This window comes from Muscardinus avellanarius (assembly GCF_963383645.1).
Source record: "Muscardinus avellanarius genome assembly, chromosome: 11".
Taxonomy (NCBI): domain Eukaryota; kingdom Metazoa; phylum Chordata; class Mammalia; order Rodentia; family Gliridae; genus Muscardinus; species Muscardinus avellanarius.
Window position 1 is genome coordinate 86805981 of NC_137797.1, and position 20927 is coordinate 86826907.

Sequence of the window (20927 nt, forward strand, 5' to 3'; positions counted from 1 at the left end):
CTTTGTGGTTTTATTAAAGCCGTATTTTCTTTTTCTGTTTTAATCCTGTTACTTGTTTCATTAGTATTCCTCTTTAGAAATTGCCTTGACAATACAGTTCTTAGATTAAAAAAGTGAGATCTTAGCTGCTTTTTTTTTGTGTGTGTGGTTCTAGGGATTGAATCAAGGAGCATTCTGCAATCTCTGAGCTACCCCCAGCCCTGTTTTATTTTTTTGTTTTGAAATAAGGCCTCACCAAGTAGCTAAAGCAGCTACAAACCTGTGTCCCGCCTGTCTGTCTCCCGAGTATTGGGGTTACAGGTGTGGGCCATCATGCTTACCCTTTAAGCTGTTAACAGGTGCTACACATGCTGCTGTCGGGGTACTGATGGGAGGATGGGTTGGGGAGTAGTTAAAAGTTTGGTCCACAGAGGAGCTTCCCACAGTTATGTAGGCCTCTGTTTTACTCTTACCATCTGTGAACTAGGTCTGTGCATTTGAAATGATGAACTGTTTTGCCTCCCCCCCCCCCCTTAGAGTATAGCGGTCAAAATATAAAATATAACAAGCTGTGACACTGCATAGAGCTAGGGTGGATTCACTTTTTATTCTTTTTGTGGTACTGGGGATGTAATACAGGGGCAAACTCTGGGTTACACTCCCAACCTATTTTATATTTTAATTGAAAACAGGGTCTCATTAAGTTTCTGAGAGCCTCACTAAGTAGCTGAAGCTACCTGCACAATTCTCCCATCTCAGCCTCCAAAGTACTAGGATTACAAGCATGTACCACCATGCCTACCTGTAGATTCAATGTTTTGAATTTGATTTTTTTTTTTTTTGTATGTGTAGTATTGGATATTGGAACCAGGGTGCTTGCTCTACCACTGAGCTACTTCCCAAGCCCTTTATGCTTTTTATTTTTGATAGAGTCTCACTAAGTTTCCCAGGCTGACTTTGAACTTGTGATCATCCTGTCTCAACCTCTCAGGTTATAAATCCCAGGATTATAGATGTGCCATACCATGTCTAGCTTTGTTTTGAAAACTTTTAAATAAATTTATAAGTTCATTTTTTTTTCAGTACTGGGGATGGAACATAGGGGTATTGTACCTCTGAGCTACAGCCCCAGCCCTATTTTTTATTCTTTATTTTGAAACAGGGTCTCACTCAGTTGCAAAGGACCTAAGTAGCTGAGGCTGTCCATGAACCACAATCCTCCTTTCTAAGGCCACCAACCCCAGCTATAAATTCTTTTTTTTTTTTTTTTTGGTGGTACTGGGGTTCCTGGAAGCCCTTCTTCCTCCGGGCTACACTCCCAGACCTATTTTTTTTTTTATAATATATTTTTATTTGGAAACAGGGTCTCTTAAGCCAGCGTGGCTGGCTTCGAACCTGCACGATCCTCCTGTCTCCGCCTCCCAAGTGCGGGGATTACAAGCGTGCACCACCACGCCCGGCTATAAATTCATTTTTAAAAAAGCTATTATTAAGCCGGGCATTGTGGCTCATGCTTTTAATCTCAGAGTTTGGGAAGCTGAGACAGGATGATCGCACAGGTTCAAAGCCAGCCTCAGCTATTTAGTAAAACCTTGTTTCCAAATAAAGTATAAAATAGGTCTGGGAGGATAGCCCGGAGGTAGAAGAGCCCCTGGGTTCCACCCCCATTACATACACACAAAACAGCTATCTGTAGAGCCAGGCATGGTGGTGCATGATTGTAATCCCAGCATTTGGGAGGCTGAGACAGGAGGATTTGGGTTCATGGACAGCCTCAGCTACTCAGTGAGGCCCTTTGCAACTCTGTGAGACCCTGTTTCAAAATAAAGAATAAAAAAATAGGGCTGGGGGTGTAGCTTGCAGATAAAATGCTCCTGGGTTCCATCTTTAGTACAGAAAAAAAAAAAAAAACTATCTTTAGGATAAGACACTTTGAAAGATTTTATACAGTTTTAGGATATTCGCTGTTCAGTTTATTTTCAACTAATTGAGAAGGTTTTCTTTAGGACTAGTTTTCTTTTCACCCCCCATACATACAGTCATATGGTTATAACAATAGTTTCAGTCAAACATGTAGACAATGGTGGTTTATAAGGTCATATCAACTAGTTATGTGACCATCTTATTTAATGGAAGTTCACTCAGTATTGCTTGTATAGCTATGAAATTGCATAATGATGCAATTCTCAGAACATTATCCACATTGTGAAGAAATGCATGACTGTGACTATCTTACATAGGCAAATAGGAGTTAGAATATTTTCATATAAAATATCAGAGGTTTTCAGCGCATTATATCTACTGAGATTTTGACCTTTTCCCTGCACCTTATAGAGTCCAGTTAACAATGTGTCTTCGTGTCATCATTAAACACGACTTTCCTGGTCACTGGCCTGCTGTGGTCGACAAGATTGACTATTACTTGCAGTCACAGAACAGTGGAAGTTGGCTTGGCAGTTTACTATGTCTGTATCAACTGGTGAAGACTTATGAGTAAGTTGATTTCTTTGGGCTGAAGAGAGCAGCTTTGTGCTGCATGGAAGGGTCTGTAGGGGGTGTTCTGTAGAATCAGATTGATTTGGAAAATGTTGGATTAAATATAGTTAAACAGGTTTATTTACTGCAGTTATTTAAAGAAACTTTAATTTTCTAACATACATTGCTAATTTCTAAGGCAGAGATAAATGTACAGAGAACCATTTTTTAACAGCTTTCCTTGGAAACTCTAATATAAGGGTACCTTACATTTGTCTTTTTAGTAAGCATATTGTTAAATAAATCAGATACCTTTCTGGATTCAAGATAGACAGTATTAAAGTTTCTTTGCTAGTGAAATTCTTTTCTTTTTTTTTTTTTTTTTTTTTTTTTTTGGTGGTACTGGGGTTCCTGGAAGCCCTTCTACCTCCGGGCTACGCTCCCAGACCTATTTTATATTTTTTGAAACAGGGTCTCTTACGTCAGCACGGCTGGCTTCGAACCTGCGCGATCCTCCTGTCTCCGCCTCCCAAGCGCGGGGCTTACAAGCGTGCGCCACCACGCCTGGCAGTGAAATTCTTTTCTATAAAAGTTATTTTGGAGGTGGGACTAGTATCACACTTAATGATATTTCCTGGTTTCTGAAAAGATAATCTGCTTTTGCATACAAAATCCCGTAGTTTTCCCTCTTAAACTGGTTATTTCAGATTCTTATTTGTAGAATTTTTATAGATATTTCAGATTTATAGTGATTCAAGTAAAAGCAGCTGAATTTGGAAACTATTTGAACTTCTCAATTTAGAGTAATATAAGAAAAATATTTCCCCACATTATTTGCTGTGTAATATGAATATCTTTTTAAACTAGCAATAGTTTTTAAACTATCAATTTGTATTTGGTTGCCGAAAATCAATTTAAATACTAGAAAAAATTATGTGAGAGACCTGCAAAATAGCTATAGATTCTTTTAAACTAGTCTAACTTTTTTTTTTTTTTTTGAGAGATTTAGGTATTCTGCCTAGAAAATGTACTTTGTTTTGTTTTGTTTTGCAGCACTGGGGATTGAACCCAGTAGCATTCTACCATTCTACCAGTGAGCTACATCCTCAGCCTTTTTTATTTTTTCCTTTTATTTATTTATTTTTTTTAGACAAGGTCTTAGTTGCTGAGGCTGATCTTGAACTTGAGATTCTGTCTTAGCCTCTCAGGTACTGGGATTACAGGTGTGTGCTATACTTTTTTCTTTTTTTAATGTGGCACTGGAGATTGAATCTCTGAGCTACATCCCCAGCCCTTTCTACATTTTTGTTTGGAAACAGGGTCTCTCTAGGTTATTGATAGTCTCACTGTGTTGTCGAGGCTGTCCTCAAACCTGTGATCCTCCTGTCTCAGCTTCCCAAGTACTGGGATTACAGTCGTCCACCACCATGCCCAGCTAGGACATGTACTTCCTTAAAGTTTATTCTACCAATCCAGACAAGTGTAAGGCAATGCTCTGCATTCTGTTTTGCATTTTTATATAGTTAAAAATATTTTCCATTCACTGGGGAAGAGGGGAGAAACTGTTCTTCTTTCTTCATGTCTTTGTTATGTAGATATAAGAAAGCGGAAGAAAGAGAACCTCTTATAGCAGCAATGCATATATTTTTGCCGCGCATTCAGCAACAGATCATGCAGCTCCTTCCTGATTCCTCTCATTATTCGGTATTACTGCAGAAGCAGATGCTGAAAATCTTTTATGCACTTGTTCAGGTAGGTGTCTATTGCAGAAGACCAGTATGGGGCCTATCATGAAAGTGCTTAAAAACTGTTGGCTATTATTAAAATTATTATATATTCTCACATATGTTTCCTTAAAAATTCCACATGAGAAACAGGCTCACAGATATTAGCTGCCCACAGTTGTGTGGGTGAGAGAGGTGAGGCTCAGTATCTGTGCCGTCACTCCACTGTCTGAAGGCCTGGGTAAACAAGCACCAAGGTATTACGTATTCTAAAACGTCTACTAGACATAACTGTCCAAAGCATAGTTAGGATTATAAGAGAAGAGGAAAAAGGGGGAGAGAGTTTCTATTTTATTGAGAAATCATCTACATGGTAGTTTCTCTGTCTTCAGCTCACCCTAAAGGTAACAAAGGAGAATTGGTGACTCATATTCCTTGGTTTAAAATGCTTTCTTTTAGCTGAGCATGGTGTCTCAGGCCTATAGTCCAAGTACTTGGGAGGCTGAGACAGGAGGACTGCAGGTTTGATCAGCAATCTAGTGAGACCCTCTTTCAAACCAAAAATTATAAAAAGGTTTGGGGTGTAGCTCAGAAGTAGAACATCCCTGGGTTCAATCCCAAGTACTACATTCACATTCAGAACTACATCAAGAAAATAGTACACCATGAATAAGTAGGCTTCATTCCAGGAATGTAAGGCAGGTTCAACATACGCAAATCAACAAATGTAATCCACCCCAGTAATAGAGCTAAGGACAAAAATCATGTGATCATTCCAATAGATGCAGAAAAAGCATTTGACAGAATCCAGCACCTTTTCTTGACAAAAATGTTGAAGAAAAGCTGGGTGTGGTGGTGCACGCTTGTAATCCAGCATCTTTGAGGCTGAGATTGGAGGATCCGGGTTCACAAACAGACTTAGCTACTTAGTGAGGCCTTTTGCAACTCAGTGAGACCCTGTTTCAAAATAAAGAATAAAAAATAGGGCTGGAGGTAGAATGCCCCTGGGTTCCATCTCCAGTGCTGCAAAAACAAAACAAAACCCTCAACCAAACACACTACAAAGTGATAGTAATAAAAACAGCACAGTATTGGCACAAAACCAGACACATAGTCCAATAGAACAGAATAGAAGCCTCAGAAACGAAGCCTCATATTTATAAACAGTTGCTTTTTTTGATACTTGGAATTGAACTTAAAGGACTTTTACCTCTCTGTGAAATTCCCAGCCCTTTGATTATTTTAGTTTGAAATGGGATCTTGCTATGTTGCTGAGGTTGGCCTGGAACCTGCAATCATCCTGTCTCAGCCTCTTAAGTACTGTAATTATAGGTATGCACTATCACACCTGACTTATTCAGTTGATTTTGGTCAAGGTGCCAAAAGCATACGCTGGAGAAAAGACACTTTTCAACAAATAGTGCTGGGAAAACTGGTTTTCCATATGTAAAAAAATGGAATTAAATCTAAATTTCTCAACCTGCAGAAAAGTCAACTCAAGGTAGACCAAAGACTTTCCTTAGAAGTTAGACCAGAAACTTTGAAACATACTAGAGGGGATTGGACCAACACATAGGTACTGGTAAAAACATTCTCAGTAAGACCCCTAAAAGCTCAATAAATTAAAGGAAGAGTTAATAAATGGGATGACATTAAATTGAAAATATCTGTATAGCAAAAGAAATCCTCAGGAGTCTACAGAGAGGTCCTACAGAATAGAAGATCTTTGCCACCTACCCCTTCTGATAAAGGCCTAATTTCTAGAATATACAAAGAGCTTAAAAAACTTAACACTAAAAAAACCCAAAAAACAACCCAATCACAATGGGCAACTGAACTGAATAGACACTTCTCAAAAGATGAAATAGAAATGGCCAATAAATATGTGAAAAAATGTTCAAAATCATAGCAGTCAGGGAAGATAGATATAGACTGTGCTTAAAAATATAAAAATATTTATCATCAAACTCTTGAAAGACTTGGGTAAATTGTTGATGTTGATTTGGAACAAGAATCATTGTTGTCAGCCTGACTGTTTGATGGTGAGTGGATGAAAACCCCGTTGCATGCTTTTTTGTTTAGAGTGACAGAGGGCTTTGTTGGGCTAGAGAACCAGGATAGTCTGGGTGTGTTCTTGGTACTATTTCAGAATATTTCAGTTCAATGCAGATATATAGTTGTATTAAAGTCTCATCTTTGTACTTTTTTGGTAGTTATTGGGAATTGAACCCAGGACCTCACACATACCTGGCAAGTGCTTTACCACTGGGCTACATACTCAAACCTACATCTTTTAAACGTATAGTAGAGACAGTTTGAGGCTGATTTTACTTTTCAATTCTGCTTTTTTGATGGAAGAAAAGGGAAGGGGGAGGGGCAAATATGAGACAAGAGGAGAAACTAGGATATTAGGAAAATATATCTCCCTTCTTTTTATTTTGATGTAATAGGAAATAGGAGTTTTTTTTTTTAAGTAAAGGGAAGGGAAGATGCATGGTATTTTTATTTATCAAAGCAATATTTAGAAATCTTCCTCAAGAGGATGATTAACTCTGAAGCAAACCTTTTATTCATTGACATGTTTTGCCATTGATTTGGTCAAAACCCATTTATTCAGGGCCAGACTTGCCTTTCCTAATGTGAGAGACATCACTAGGCATCGGGCAGTAAGACAGAGCCTGGCCAAGTAAGTTTCCTAAAGCCTGTTCCTCTACTTGGTTTGTTAAGGGGACAAAATCTCAAATCTTCTCTCTTAACCTGGACAAGTGAAAAACTCCTCAAACAGATATGAAAAACCCTCAACATTTTTAACCATTTGGTAATTTTTTATGTAATTTGGTCCTCTGGAAGCAAAAATTTATAGGATATAAGAGGTGGTTGCAATAATAATGTAAGTAGAACATGGCTGAGGAATTGATTTTACAAGTCTGCATAGTGAGATTGATTTTTGTCTAAGTAGCATTTCTTTGTACAGGGCAGTTGTATATTTCATGCTCACCTTAGAAATCGCCATTCTCTGCCTAATTCTTAGCCTGCTCCTTCTCTTTACCCTGCTCAAACCCGATTGCATCCTCAGGACATTGGAATAAAGTGTGAACTTAACGTAGCCCATCAGCCCTTCATTCCTTGTCTTCATCTTCTACCATTCTTGCCTTTGTATGTATGTATTTATTTACTCAGCTGGACTGTAAGCTTGGGAGGCAGTGACTCTTTCTTTGTTATTGTTATGTCCTTAGCACGTAGCATGTTTTAGACTGAATGGTTATGGAGGTCTTGTCCCTCTCCTCCACGGCCCCCAGTGTAGCAGGGGAGGCACAGGAGGAAGGCAATTACTGAGGTAATGAGGCTTTCATTAAAGTGGTTACAGGGAAAGTTTGACACCCAAAGAGGTAAATGGTAAAAACCATCTACTTAGAACTGACATTCCAGGTAAAGTATTGGCCCACAGAAAAACTTCTCACGATGACGTAGGTCCCATTTGACTTACTTTTACTGTCTTTGGGCTAGGTTTGTTCATTTGAAATAACACATTGTTATTGAATAAGTGAGATTTTAATGATACTAAAAGTCTTTTGAAAATATACATGGCATGAGTAATTCTAAATTAATACAATGTATAGATATGCTTATAGATGTATTTCAAGTTAAATTTTAAGTTGTGCCATATGAAACTGCTATGTTCATACTCATCTAGTAGCTTTTTTACATATTTGAACTTGCCGGTATAGATAAAATAGCGACTTTCGCTGTCTTCTATTTTCCAGTATGCACTGCCTCTTCAGCTGATGAATAACCAGACCATGACAACATGGATGGAGATCTTCCGAACCATTATTGACAGGACAGTCCCTCCTGTAAGATCAGGGTGTTTCTAAGAGAGCATGGGTTTGGGGTACTTATCTTGGGCTAATTAATTGTTCCAGCCTGCAATAAGAAAAAAAAAATACTACTGTAATGTTAATAAAACATTTCATAATACTCATGTTTAGAAAACTCAGATAAGCAAAAAATAAACTTTTTTTTTTTTTGGTATTGGGGATGGAGCCCAGGAGTATTCAACCTCTGAGCAACACTGCCAGCTCTGTTTTATTACTTTTTTAAATTTTGAAACAAGGTCTCACTAAGTTGTGGAGGTTTCTTGCTAAACTGCTGAGGTTGGCTGTGAACCTACGATCTTGTCTTAGCCTCCCAAGTACTGGTACATATACCATGCCTAGCTAAAAAAAAAAAAAAAAAAAAAAAAAAATTTAAAAAACTTTGTATTTATTCTTTTCGTCTTTTTTTCTGCATCTATCTACAGTATTTTATTTATAAAGATAATACGTGTAGATACTATTTTGAAATTCATTTTTTCACCTAAAATTTAGTGTAAGCCGGGCATGGTTGTAATCCAAGCATTTGGGAGGCTGAGATAGGAGGATCATGGTTTGCAGATAGCCTCAGCTACTTAGTGAGGTCCTTTGTAACTCAGTGAGACCGTTTTATTTATTTATTTATTTTCGGCACTGGGGATGGAACCCAGGGCCATTCTACCTCTGAGCTATAACCCTAGCCCTATTTTTAACTCTTTATTTTGAAACAGGGTCTTACTGAGTTGCAAAGGGCCTAAGTAGCTGAGGCTGTCTGAACCATGATCCTCTTGTCTCAGCCTCCCAAATGCTGGGATTACAAGCGTGCGCCACCATGCCTGGCTAAGAGACCCTGTTTTAAAGAATAAAAAATAGTGCTGGGGGTGTAGCTCAGAGGTAGAGTGCCCCTGGGTTCCATTCTCAGTACTGCCAAAAAAAATTAATGTAAATATTTTTATGGTTATGAGTGTTTTATACTGTATCATTTTTATTAGATGCTTCATTTGCTGAATGTTTCAGTTGTCTTAATTTTTTAGTTGTTTTTTTTTGCGGTATTGGAGATGGAACTCAGGGGCATTCTACCTCCTAGCTACATGCCTAGCTCTATTTTTTATTCTTTTTTTTTTAAACAGAGTTTTACTGAATTGCAAAGGGCCTCACTAAGTAGTTAAGGCTGACTGTGATCCTCCTGTCTTAGCCTCCCAAATGCTGGGATTATAAGCAGTCGCCATCATGCCCAGCTAATTTTTTGTTTTGTTTTGTTTTTGGTGGTACTGGGGGTGTAACCCAGAGGCTTTCTACCTCCGGGCTATACTCCCAGACCTTTTTTTTTTTTTAATTATTATTATTTTATTTGGAAACAGGGTCTCACTAAGTTGCCGAAAGCCTCACTAAGTAGCTGAGGCTGGCTTCGAACCTGTGCGATCCTCCTGTCTCAGCCTCCCAAGCGCGGGGATTACAAGCGTGCGCCACCACGCCCAGCTCCGAGCTAATTTTTTAGTGTTTTAACTATAAGAATGCAGCTAGTTTTTTTGTGTACAAATCTGGTTATTTCCTCTGAATAAATTCCTAGAAATATTTAGGTTATGACAGATCTTGCAAAGTGATCTCCAGAAAGTGTGCCTTGGTTTAACTCTTTTGTTTTAAAATGTACAGAATTCTTTCCATGGCCCATACCTTTTTTTTTTTTTTTTTTTTTTTTTTTTTGAGAGTTGCTGGAGATTGAACCGAGGGTATCATGCATGCTAAGTATGCTATCAGTGAGCTGGAGCCCTAGCTCCATTGTCTTTATTTGAAACATAGTATTTAAAGGTTTAACATACCTACACAGTGCATAAAACTTAGTACTACCATTTCAGTGAATTGTGAGAACATAAAATTGTGTTACCATCACCCAGATTAAAACAGAGGGCCTTTTCATCCTCTCAGAGAATTTCAACAAGGAGTCATGGTGTTTATATTTTGTTTTCTACTTATTTGGTCCTTCTGAAGATAGAGATGAACGTGAACAACTGCATTGGGTAGTAGAAGTTTGCTTACTTTACTACTCTCTAGCAACCCATAAAGTAAGAGCTTGCCTTCATAGAGCAACGGAACTTCCCGTCTAACAGGACTTGATCTGAACCAAGGCTTGCTGCTCTTGTTGTCCGTGTACATCCTTTCCTTGTGCAGGCATCTGACTGGGTGTCTGTCCTCCCAGGAGACTCTGCAGGTCGATGAAGATGACAGACCAGAGCTGGTGTGGTGGAAGTGTAAGAAGTGGGCGCTGCACATCGTCGCGCGCCTCTTTGAGCGGTAACTGTGCTATTACTCCCACAGTGTCACAGTCAGCACCTCGGTGTGGTGTGTAAGAAAGCTGGATACTTCTCTCATGCTTCTACACCTTGTGATGATTTGTCTTTAAAGCCATAGAGGGCAAAGAGTTGCCCCCTGATTAAAGTCATGTAGGTTTCATTGTGATCGTTGGCTCTGAGAGCAAAATAAGGTGGGCTGTGTTTTGGGGTTTTTTTCTATTCTTCTGTGAAAAATATGTAAAAATAGCATTATTTAGTCCATTGGAAATACCCAAGAATTATGCAAGAAGGTATATGGCCACTTAGTGCCATAATCAAATCAAATTTAATTTTTTATTTTTTTGTGGTGCTGGGGATGGAACCCAAGGGTATTCTACCTCCAAGCTACACCCCCAACCCTACTTTTTTATTCATTATTTTGAAATAGTCTCACTATACAGAGGGCCTCACTAAGTAGCTGAGTGCTGGCTGCGAACCCAGATCCTTCTGTCTCAGCCTCCCAAGTACTGGGATTACAAGTGTGCGCCACCATACCCAGCTCCAAATTTAATTTTAAAAGCATTTATTGAAAGAATTTGTTACACGTCTGATAAACATTTTTATTCCTAACACTGGCTGTTTAGATGCTCTTGGAATAGAAGGTAAAAACTTCTTTTTTTTTCCCCCTCAATACTAGGGATGGAACCCAGGGGCATTCTACCTCTGAGCTACACCCCCAGCCCTATTTTTTATTCTTTATTTTGAATTAGGATCTCATTGAGTTGCACAGGGCCTCACTAAGTAGCTGAGGCTGCCTGCGAACCACGATCCTCCTGTCTCAGCCTCTCAAATGCTGGGATGACACACATGTGCCACCACGCCCGGCTTTAGAAGGTAAAAACTTCTATACAAAATTTTAAGTATGGCCTCATCTAAGAAAAGCGCCTCCTGATTTCATTTTGTGACTTGTGAAAGAGGGGCATGTATTCTTTTACTGCCCAAATAGAATACGTTCTTCAGTGATGATATGTACACTAATGAGGATGCTTTGTTTTTAAATTGTACCATAAAGCCGGGCGTGGTGGCACACACTTGTAATCCCCACGCTTGGGAGGCGGAGACAGGAGGATCGCGCAGGTTCGAAGCCAGCTACACTGGCTTAAGAGACCCTGTTTCCAAATAAAAATATAAAATAGGTCTGGGAGTGTAGCCCTAAGGTAGAAGGGCTTCCAGGAACCCCAGTACCACCAAAAAAAAAAAAAAAAAAAAAAAAAAAATTGTAAATTGTACCATATTTGAAAGTTTTCTCTTTGAATTTTAGATATGGAAGTCCTGGAAATGTCACAAAAGAATACTTTGAATTTTCTGAATTCTTTTTGAAAACCTATGCAGTGGGAATTCAGCAGGTAAAAAACTATGCTATTATTCTTATTTTTCTTCTTATTTGCAGTACTGGAGATTGAACCCAGGCACATTCTACCTCTGAGCTACACTCCCAACCCGATTTTTATTCTTTATTTTAAAACAGAATCTTACTAAATTGTGGAGGGCCTAAGTAGCTGGATGATCCTCCCGTCTCAGCCTCCCACGTACTGGGATTATAAGCATGTGCTACCATGCCCAGCTTAAATTTGCGGTTTTTAAAATAGAAGGATGGTAGCCGGGCGTGGTGGCGCACGCTTGTAATCCCCACGCTTGGGAGGCTGAGACAGGAGGATCGTGTAGGTTCAAAGCCAACCTTGTTGGCTTAAGAGACCCTGTTTCAAAATAAAAATATAAAATAGGTCTGGGAGTGTAGCCCGGAGGTAGAAGGGTTTCCAGGAACCCCAGTATCACCAAAAAAAAAAAAAAAAAAAAAAAGAGAGAGAGAGAAGGATGGTTGTTACTGCTTAAAATTTTTATCTGCCAGCCAGGTGTGGTGGCGCATACTTGTAATCCCAGCATTCAGGAGGCTGAGACAGGAGGATTGTGCAGGTTTGAAGCCAGCCTCAGCTACTTTTTTTTGAATAATGTTTCTTTTCCAATTTGAAAGTTTTTGGTTTTTTTTTTTCAATACTGAAGATCGAACCCAGGGGCATTCTACCTTCAAGCTACACCTCCAGCCCCATTTTTTTTTTCTTTATTTTGAAACAGGGTCTCACTAAATTGTGCGATTCTCCTGTCTCACCCTCCTAAGTACTGGGATTACAAGCATACGCCACCACGCTTGGCTTGAAAATCTTTATTAAGTAGAAATATCTTTTTGTACTGTCCCTTGCTAATGGAAGGTTTTTTTTTTTTGTTTTGTTTTTTGGTGGTACTGAAGGTGGAACCCAGGGGCTTTCTAGCTCCAGGCTATACTCCCAGACATATTTTTGGAAAAAGGTCTCACTAAGTTGCTGAGAGCCTCACTAAGCAGCTGAGGCTGGCTTCGAACCTGTGTGATCCTCCTGTCGCAGCCTCCCAAGCGTGGGGATTACAAGCATGCGCCACCACGCTCCACTAGATGGAAGTTTTTTGTAATGTTCATTCAGTCAAATCTTTTTTTTTTCCCCTTTGATACTAGGGTTTGAACCCAGGGACATTCTATCTCCCAGCTATACCCCCATTCCTTTTTACTTTTTTTTGGAAGTAGGGTTTTGCTAGTTTGCTGCCGTCCTTGCTTTGCTGCTGAGGCTGGCCTCAGTCTGCACTCCTCCTGTTTCAACATCCCAAGTACTAGGATTATAGGTATGTGCCACCACAGGCAGCTTATATAAATGGCATCATCCTCTGGGCATGGTGGCGCACGCTTGTAATCCCAGTACTTGAGAGGCTTGAGTATCACGGCTCCCAGATAGCCTCAGCTACTTAGTGAGACCCTCCAAAACTCGTTGAGACCCTCTTTCAAAATAAAGAACTGAAAAAATAGGGCTGGGGGTATAGCTCAGAGGTAGAATACCCCTGGGTTCCATCCCCAGTACTGGAAAAAAAAGGCATCATCCTTTTTTCTGAGGATTGAAACATTTTTCTGTATGTGTGCAGTACAGGGATTGAGGCCCTGTACTCCAGCCCTGTGGTTTATTTTTGGTTTTTGTTTTTGAGATGGAGTGTCACATGTTTCCCAGGCTGGCCTCAAACTTGCAATCCTCCTATCTTAGCCTTCTGAATAATTGGGATTACAAATGTGTGCCACCATGCCCAGCACAAATATGTTTTTATTATTTTTTAAAAACAAAAGCCTTAATTTATTTTAAGAGCTAGCAGTAAAATAGCACTTAGCCTTATGCTGAGTAGTTCCACAGGTTAGAAGCAGGACCAACACCTGCAAGTCACAGCAGGACACCTTCAGTTCATACAACAGGGATCGATCTAGCAATTAAAACTGCCCATGTGTGCATATTGATTTCCTCCCAAATCTGTTCATTTTTATCTTTATATGATGTTCTGGATTTTATGTTATGCCTAACATGCTCCTACTCCCTTTCATCCTAAAGTGTTTTCCCATATTTTCTCTTTTCCAATAGGTACTATTAAAAATTCTAGATCAATACAGACAGAAAGAATATGTAGCCCCCCGTGTTCTTCAACAAGCATTCAACTACCTCAACCAAGGGGTTGTTCATTCTGTAACATGGAAGCAGATGAAGCCACACATACAGGTTAGTGTCAGAGGGTCCTTGCCCTCCGTGGGTTGAATTGGCTTCTCTAGGTCAAGTGAGTATTACTAGTCCCATTTTTATATTGAATATTGCTTTATTTCTTCTAATTATTTATTTTGCAACATATATGACAAAGGTTTAATGTTCCAAATAAAGGAGAGCCATATGGATAGAATAAAGCAACACCAGATAAAATTGTACAATAGGAGGCACACGTCTTCAAATCTGAACACAAGATTTCTCCTAAAAGTGGTTCTTTCCCAAAGCTCCCTGGGAAGGTACCTCCACCAGTCCTGCAGCTAGAAATCTCGCAGTCTTCCCTGCCTGCCTCCGGTGACCGGTGTTTCACCTCATTCTGAATGCCCAAGGGTTCCCAGGTCTACTCTCTTCTCTTTAGCTGTGTTGACCCCACCTTGGTCTAAGCTACTTTTTTTTTAGGCAGCTGAGTTAGCCTCTGGAGGAGGCTACCTGCATCCACCTGGTGCTCTCAAACATTTCCCAACCTGAAGCCAGAGTGATTTTTTTCAGAACAAATCTTATATGACCCTCTTGTCTATCTTTTAGTTATTTTTAATATGTACAGTCTTATGTCTGTTATAAAGGGCTTGGACAATTTAATCTTCTGAAAAGAGTGAGGCATTCGAGTTCAGTGAGTTGGAAGACTTGGATTCAGTTATCTTGTTTGAAATTTGACTTAAGCCTCAGTTTCTCCTCTATTAAGGCAGATAAGAGATAATCTCTTATCTAAAGATTGCTAGGATCAAGAAGTATTTTTGTAAAAGCATCTTGAAAACTGTCAGCAGGGTTGTTAAGGTAATATTTTGCAGAAAACAAAATATGATATATGACCATTTTTTTGGTAAGTGTGAACAAAGGATTTTTATTTCTTTATTGGATCAAGTTCTTGAGTAGATGTTGACTTTTCTTTTTTGCGGTACTGGGAATGGAATTCAGGGGCATTATACCTCCGATCTACATCCCCAGCCATATTTTTATTCTTTGTTTTGAAACAGGGTCTCACTAAATTGCAAAGGGCCTCACTAAGTAGCTAAGGCTGTCCTGAACCTGGATCTTCCTATCTTAGCCTCCCAAATGCGGGATTACAAGTGTGTGTCATTGTTAAAGAACAAATGAGAATAGAAAATTACGGGCCATTAATAAATAAATTACTATTTATATATATAAATAACTCTGAGTAATTTAAAGACATCAGGATCTGAATCTCTACTACCAGACCGAGTTCTTAAAATCTATAAGCTGGTATGTGCCAAGAAGATAAATTGTGTCCCTTTGTCTTTGGTGTTGCTGAGTTGACCTTTTCTTCCTTAATGAAATCAAGGTCTCTCTTTTTTTTTTTTTTGGTGGTACTGGGGATGGAACCCTTCTACCTCCGGGCTACACTCCCAGACCTATATTTTTATATTTTTATTTGGAAACAGGGTCTCTTAATCCAGCGCGGCTGGCTTTGAACCTGCGCGATCCTCCTGTCTCTACCTCTCAAGCGCGGGGATTACAAGCGCCACCATGCCTGGCTTAAGGTCTCTTTAGTGTTGGTGTGCTGGTATAACTTTGGTATCTCTGTTGTTGCTTTGAAGAACAGCACGTCTCTGTGTCTCTTTCTCTGTGCTCATGTTGACTTGCTGTTCAGAAGCAATCCCATGGTGCTCCACTTCTCCCAGCCTCCTGCTCGCCTGCTTTCACCATAGTGATACAGGCTTAAAAGAATGGCTAACTGTTCACTGATCTCATAAAGGCCGCCAATAAGGGCATTATTGGTACCCCTGAGTTTGACTGTCCTGTGCACATTGGTTGTGTTGTTTCCTCTTAGAATATCTCTGAAGATGTGATCTTTTCTGTGATGTGCTACAAAGATGAGGATGAAGAGCTGTGGCAAGAGGATCCGTATGAGTACATAAGGATGAAATTTGGTAATTGTGTTTTCTTTTCCTCATCGTTTCCTGAATATGTAAAGTAAGATGATGAAATAATGTAGATAAAACATTTGTAGTGGAGATTGAACGCAGGAACATTCTACCTCCAAGCCACCACCACCCCCTAATTTTTATTTCTATTCACTGTTGCAGAGGGCCTCACTAAGTAGCTGAGGCTGGCTGTTAATCTGTGATCTTTTTGTCTCAGCTTCCCAAGTACTGGGATTACAAGCGTGCACCATCATGCCTGGCTACCCCCTGCCCTTTTATTTTATTTTTAAATTTTGAAACAAGATCTTGCTAAGTTGCTGAGGCTGACTTTGAACCTGCTCTCCTCCTATCCCAGCCTCCCGAATACTGGGATTACAGGCATCACCACCATGCCCGGCCCTAAATTTATATATTTTAAGCAGATTTTATATTACTTTGTTAAATTCCTCAAATTCTCTTTTGCATGATGAATTCTGAAACTCAGCAGAGTTCAGTGTCCTTTTAAACTAAAGAACTTGAGGCCGTTGGGTATAGGAGGTGAAAAGCTGCCATGTTCACCTCTCTTCTGGTGCTGAAGTGCTCATGGCACCATCTGTTACTCAGGCTCTGTGGTTTCCACCTGCAGAGCCCTTCCTTCTTGTGTTCTCCAGGATACCCATGCAGAGATTGGCTTGTTCCCAACTCTGGAAGGTCCTTTTTGGATGTCTGCACGTTTTATTTTATTTTTATTTTTTACAGTACTGGGATGGAACCCAGGGGCATTTTACCTCCGAGCTGCACTCCCAGACCTATGTTTTTAATTCTTTATTTGAAACTGAGTTGCAGAGGGCCTCACTAAGTAGCTAAGATTGTCCGCGAACCGCGATCCTCCTGTCTCAGCCTCCCAAATGCTGGGATTACAAGCATGCGCCACCATGTCCGGCTGATGTCTGCATATTTTAGGAGCACCCACATCTGGTTCATCTCTCTATCCTATGGACTATGTGTTCCAAAAGGGAAGAGGATATTCTTTAGTAGACCCACTGTGTGTTGTGTGTTGCCCAGTTCTCTGTGGCTCATCTGAATTCAGGAACATTATATTACTTGCTTTATCTTGCATTCTTTATCCCTTTCTCACTTCTGTATCCCTCTGCCAATGCTTGGCTCAGTTTGCCTTCAATAAATGTCAAAATAGGTAACTGCTGGACCAGCACCCAGGCCTTGACGGTGCTTGACAAAGCAGTGCTTCACGTTTGGTGAGCCAGGTGTCCCTAGCTGCCCCAGTTAGCTTCCTGGATGGATGCTAGATTGTCATTCGGTGCTGTATTTTTTTTTTTTGTGGTACAGGGGGCTATACTCCCAGACCTATTTTATATTTTATTTGGAAACAGGGTCTCACTAAGTTGCTGAGAGCCTCACTCAGTAGCTGAGGCTGGCTTCGAACCTGTGCGATCCTCCTGTCTCAGCCTCCCAAGCGCGGGGATTACAAGTGTGCGCCACCACGCCCAGCTTCAGTGCTATTTTTAAAGGGCTCTGTGTTAGTTTATTTGGTAATATATCTTCTCTTGGGGAAAAAGAGCAAAAAAAGCAAATAAGTGAAAAATAACATTTACCATCTCTCCATTCTACCTTTGTTTTAAAAAAAATCATTACTTACATAATAGGATTTATTATTTTCCTTTCTATATACCATTATTTTCTTAGTTATTATTATTATTATTTTTTTGTGTGTGTGGTACTGAGGGTGGAACCCAGAGGCTTTCTACCTCCGGCCTATACTCCCAGACCTTTTTTATATTTTATTTGGAAACAGGGTCTCACTAAGTTGCTGAGAGCCTCACTCAGTAGCTGAGGCTGGCTTCGAACCTGTGCGATCCTCCTGCTCAGCCTCCCAAGCATGGGGATTACAAACATGCGCCACCATGCCCGGCTATTTTCTTAGTTATTTTGACAGAACAGAATGAGTAGCTAATTTTTCTTACATATATAAAATATACATACATACATATATATATGTGTGTGTGTATATATATATATATATGTATATGTGTGTGTATATATATGTATATGTGTGTGTATTTTATATATATATAGTCCTAGGGATTGAACTCAGGGGTGTTCTACACCCCAGCCCTTCTTTTTGTTTTATTTAGAAACAGGGTATTCCTAAGTTGCTGAGGCTGTCCTTGAACCTGTGATCTTCCTGTCTCAGCCTCCTAAGTACTAGGATTACAGGGGTGTGCCACCATGCCTGGCTCTTCTGTTTTCTTTTATTGTTTAGTTGTTCTCTGATACCTGTATGTTTTTCTAATGTAAAAAGTATTTGTTTAGCTTTTAGAAAGCTACAACTTATTTATTTTTCATATCTGATAAGACAGTATCTCAGCTTTAAGAAAATGTAAGGAGGTAAGTATGGTATCCTAGTACTTGGGGGCTGAGACAGGCGGCTCTTAGGTTTGAGATCAGCCTAAGCAACATAGTGAGAATTTCAGCAACTTAGTGAGATTCTCTTTCAAAATAAATAAATAAATAAAAAGTAAAACGAGCTGAGGGTGTAGCTCAGAGGTAGAATGTCCCTGGGTTTAATTCTCAGTACCAAAGAAAACAAAACTAAACCAAACCAAACTGGACCAGTGTCATTATGAGCGTGTTTTGATTAAAAGTGGGATTTGCATTTTATTGATTATTTAGAAGATGGTGGGAGTAATTCAGATGGCGGGGTTGGGGAGGTGCTTTCCCGTGGGGGCTTCCTTCTGTGGACCGCAGTGCAGTGGCTGCTCTCAGGCATGGATATGCTTCGGGCAGTTACAGTGAGCAATTACTGTAGCTTTTTTTTTTTTGGTCACTTGTAGTTGACTTGAATAAAACATTCCTGTTCAACTGTTTTGACGGATATTACCAATAATATTTTATTTATTCTTTCTTTCTTTTTATTGTATTCTTTAATCACCACCTCATCATTTCCCCCAGTACAAACTGACGAGCTTTGGCTTGGATTTTAAGACAGCCTGGATAAGAGGCTGGCTTAGGTGCTTACTTTTGTAACTGTAGGCAGGTTACTTAACCTTTCTAAGTGCAATGTTTTCAGCGAAGAACAGGTTATACTGATAATATTAGGAGGGTTAAATGGGATAATACACAGGAACTAAAATTATACTATAAAATTGTATGGTAAGCTGGATGCACTGGCACATATTTGCCATTCCAGTACTTGTGAGGCTGAGACAGGAGAATAGCAGGTTTGAGGCCATCCTCAGCAAGTTAGTGAAACTCTGTTTCCAAATAAAAAATAAAATTGCACTGGGGGTATAGCTCAGAGGTAGAACAATCCTGGGTTTAATCTCTGCTACCACACACACACACACACACACACACACACACACACACACACGGGTACACACACAATACACTAACAAGAACGTTTTACTGTAAAATTGTACTATCATACCCAGAACAGAGTGAATATTAAAAAAAAAGTTACTAGTATTATTGTATTTATATTTTATATCTTGAGGAAAAAAACTTAGATTTGATTTCACTTTTTATATTTAAACAAGGAAATATCATATATTTAAGTTGAGGCTCTTAATAAAATGCTTATTCTGAAATTGTGAAAATACTAATGATATTAAAAGATATCTTAAGATTTCAACAAATGTCTGTGAGTACTTGCTGAACCTGCCTCTTGACAGGGCTGCACACTGTCCTAGTAATCCCCCGAGGCCCTTACACTTGCGTTTCCTCTGCGCAGAGCACTTCTCCTTAGACTTGCAGTGTTGGCTTTCTCCTTCATTCATCAATTTCTGCCTAAGCGTTACTTAACAGAGAATCCGAGGGGCTTTCCCTGACACTGTTCAAACCAGCCGCCTGTGCTCTGCACCGTCTCCTTACCGTTTGTTCTCAGTCTGACCTGCTGTGCACGTATGCGCGTATTGTTTGTTTCTTATGCCCACCAATCAGCTCCACAAGAACCCGTTTTGTTTGACCTTTTTTTTTATCCCCAGAGCCTAGAATAGTACCTGATATATGGTATGCTCTGAATAAATTTTTGTTTGTTTGTTTTGTGGTACTGGGGATTGAACCCAAGGGCATTCAAGAACCTGTGATCTTTCTGTCTCAGCCTCCCAAGCATCAGGATTACAAGTGTATGCCATCACACTCAGCTTCTGAATACATTGTATTTTGATAGATAAAGCAGTTTGCCTATGAAGCAGATATGCTAGTGTGTCTGTTGCTCCTCACTGTGGTTGTATGAAAGGATGACCTGGCGTGTGATAAATGTTTTCTGCCTGAGAACACTGGCAACACGTCCTTAGCTGCATTACGCTGTCAGGATCCTTTGGGCCATTTTATATCTTGGTGTGGGGTAGTCAGTCAGGTTTAAAGTCTATATGATAAGTAACTATGTTTTTACTAACTGGATTAACCTTTTGGAATCTTAGATATTTTTGAAGATTATGCTTCTCCTACCACAGCAGCCCAGACTCTCTTATATACTGCTGCAAAGAAAAGGAAAGAGGTATATAATTATTCTCTTTAAATAAAAAACTAAAAGGTGCCTGTGTTGATTTGATGTTCTAATATACCTCAAGTATTTGAAAAATTATATTGTTATTATCATCTTTTCACTTGAAGAATTTATTTTGTGTGTCCTAGTAAGGGAAAAGGGTGAGGTACTTTTGTTCATTTATTTTTTCTTAAATTGTACCTTTGTTATTGGAGCTTATTGTTGCTTGATAAAACACAGTAAAATGGCTTTTTAAAAACATTGTATATAATATTTAATACTCTAATAAGACAATGAAAATTTATGTAGACTAAAATATATTCTTCTATTTCTTTAGGTGTTGCCCAAAATGATGGCCTTCTGTTATCAAATCCTAACAGACCCGAACTTTGACCCTAGGAAGAAAGATGGAGCCCTGCATGTGATTGGTTCCCTAGCTGAGATTTTATTGAAGGTTAAGATTATCAAAATTTAATTTACTTAAAAAAATTATGAAGCACAGGAAAATAAGAGAGCATAGAAGTAATGTAATTTACACTGATAGCTACTAAGCCGGGCGTGGTGGCGCACACTTGTAATCCCCGCGCTTGGGAGGCTGAG

The 20927-nt window shown here is 39.5% G+C and overlaps 1 protein-coding gene across 1 annotated transcript in view; it reads left to right on the plus strand.

Annotated features, from left to right (window-relative positions):
• Positions 1–20927, plus strand: part of IPO8 (importin 8) — a gene marked incomplete at its 3' end in the record, with an annotated part of 70770 nt that overhangs the window by 20583 nt on the left and 29260 nt on the right. Inside the window, exons 4-12 of the mRNA XM_080704934.1 lie at positions 2314–2472; positions 4050–4206; positions 7943–8032; positions 10227–10321; positions 11621–11705; positions 13785–13919; positions 15748–15847; positions 20263–20339; positions 20665–20781. Coding sequence (XP_080561060.1) covers positions 2314–2472; positions 4050–4206; positions 7943–8032; positions 10227–10321; positions 11621–11705; positions 13785–13919; positions 15748–15847; positions 20263–20339; positions 20665–20781 — 1015 coding nt within the window. The remainder of the gene's footprint in view (positions 1–2313; positions 2473–4049; positions 4207–7942; positions 8033–10226; positions 10322–11620; positions 11706–13784; positions 13920–15747; positions 15848–20262; positions 20340–20664; positions 20782–20927) is intronic.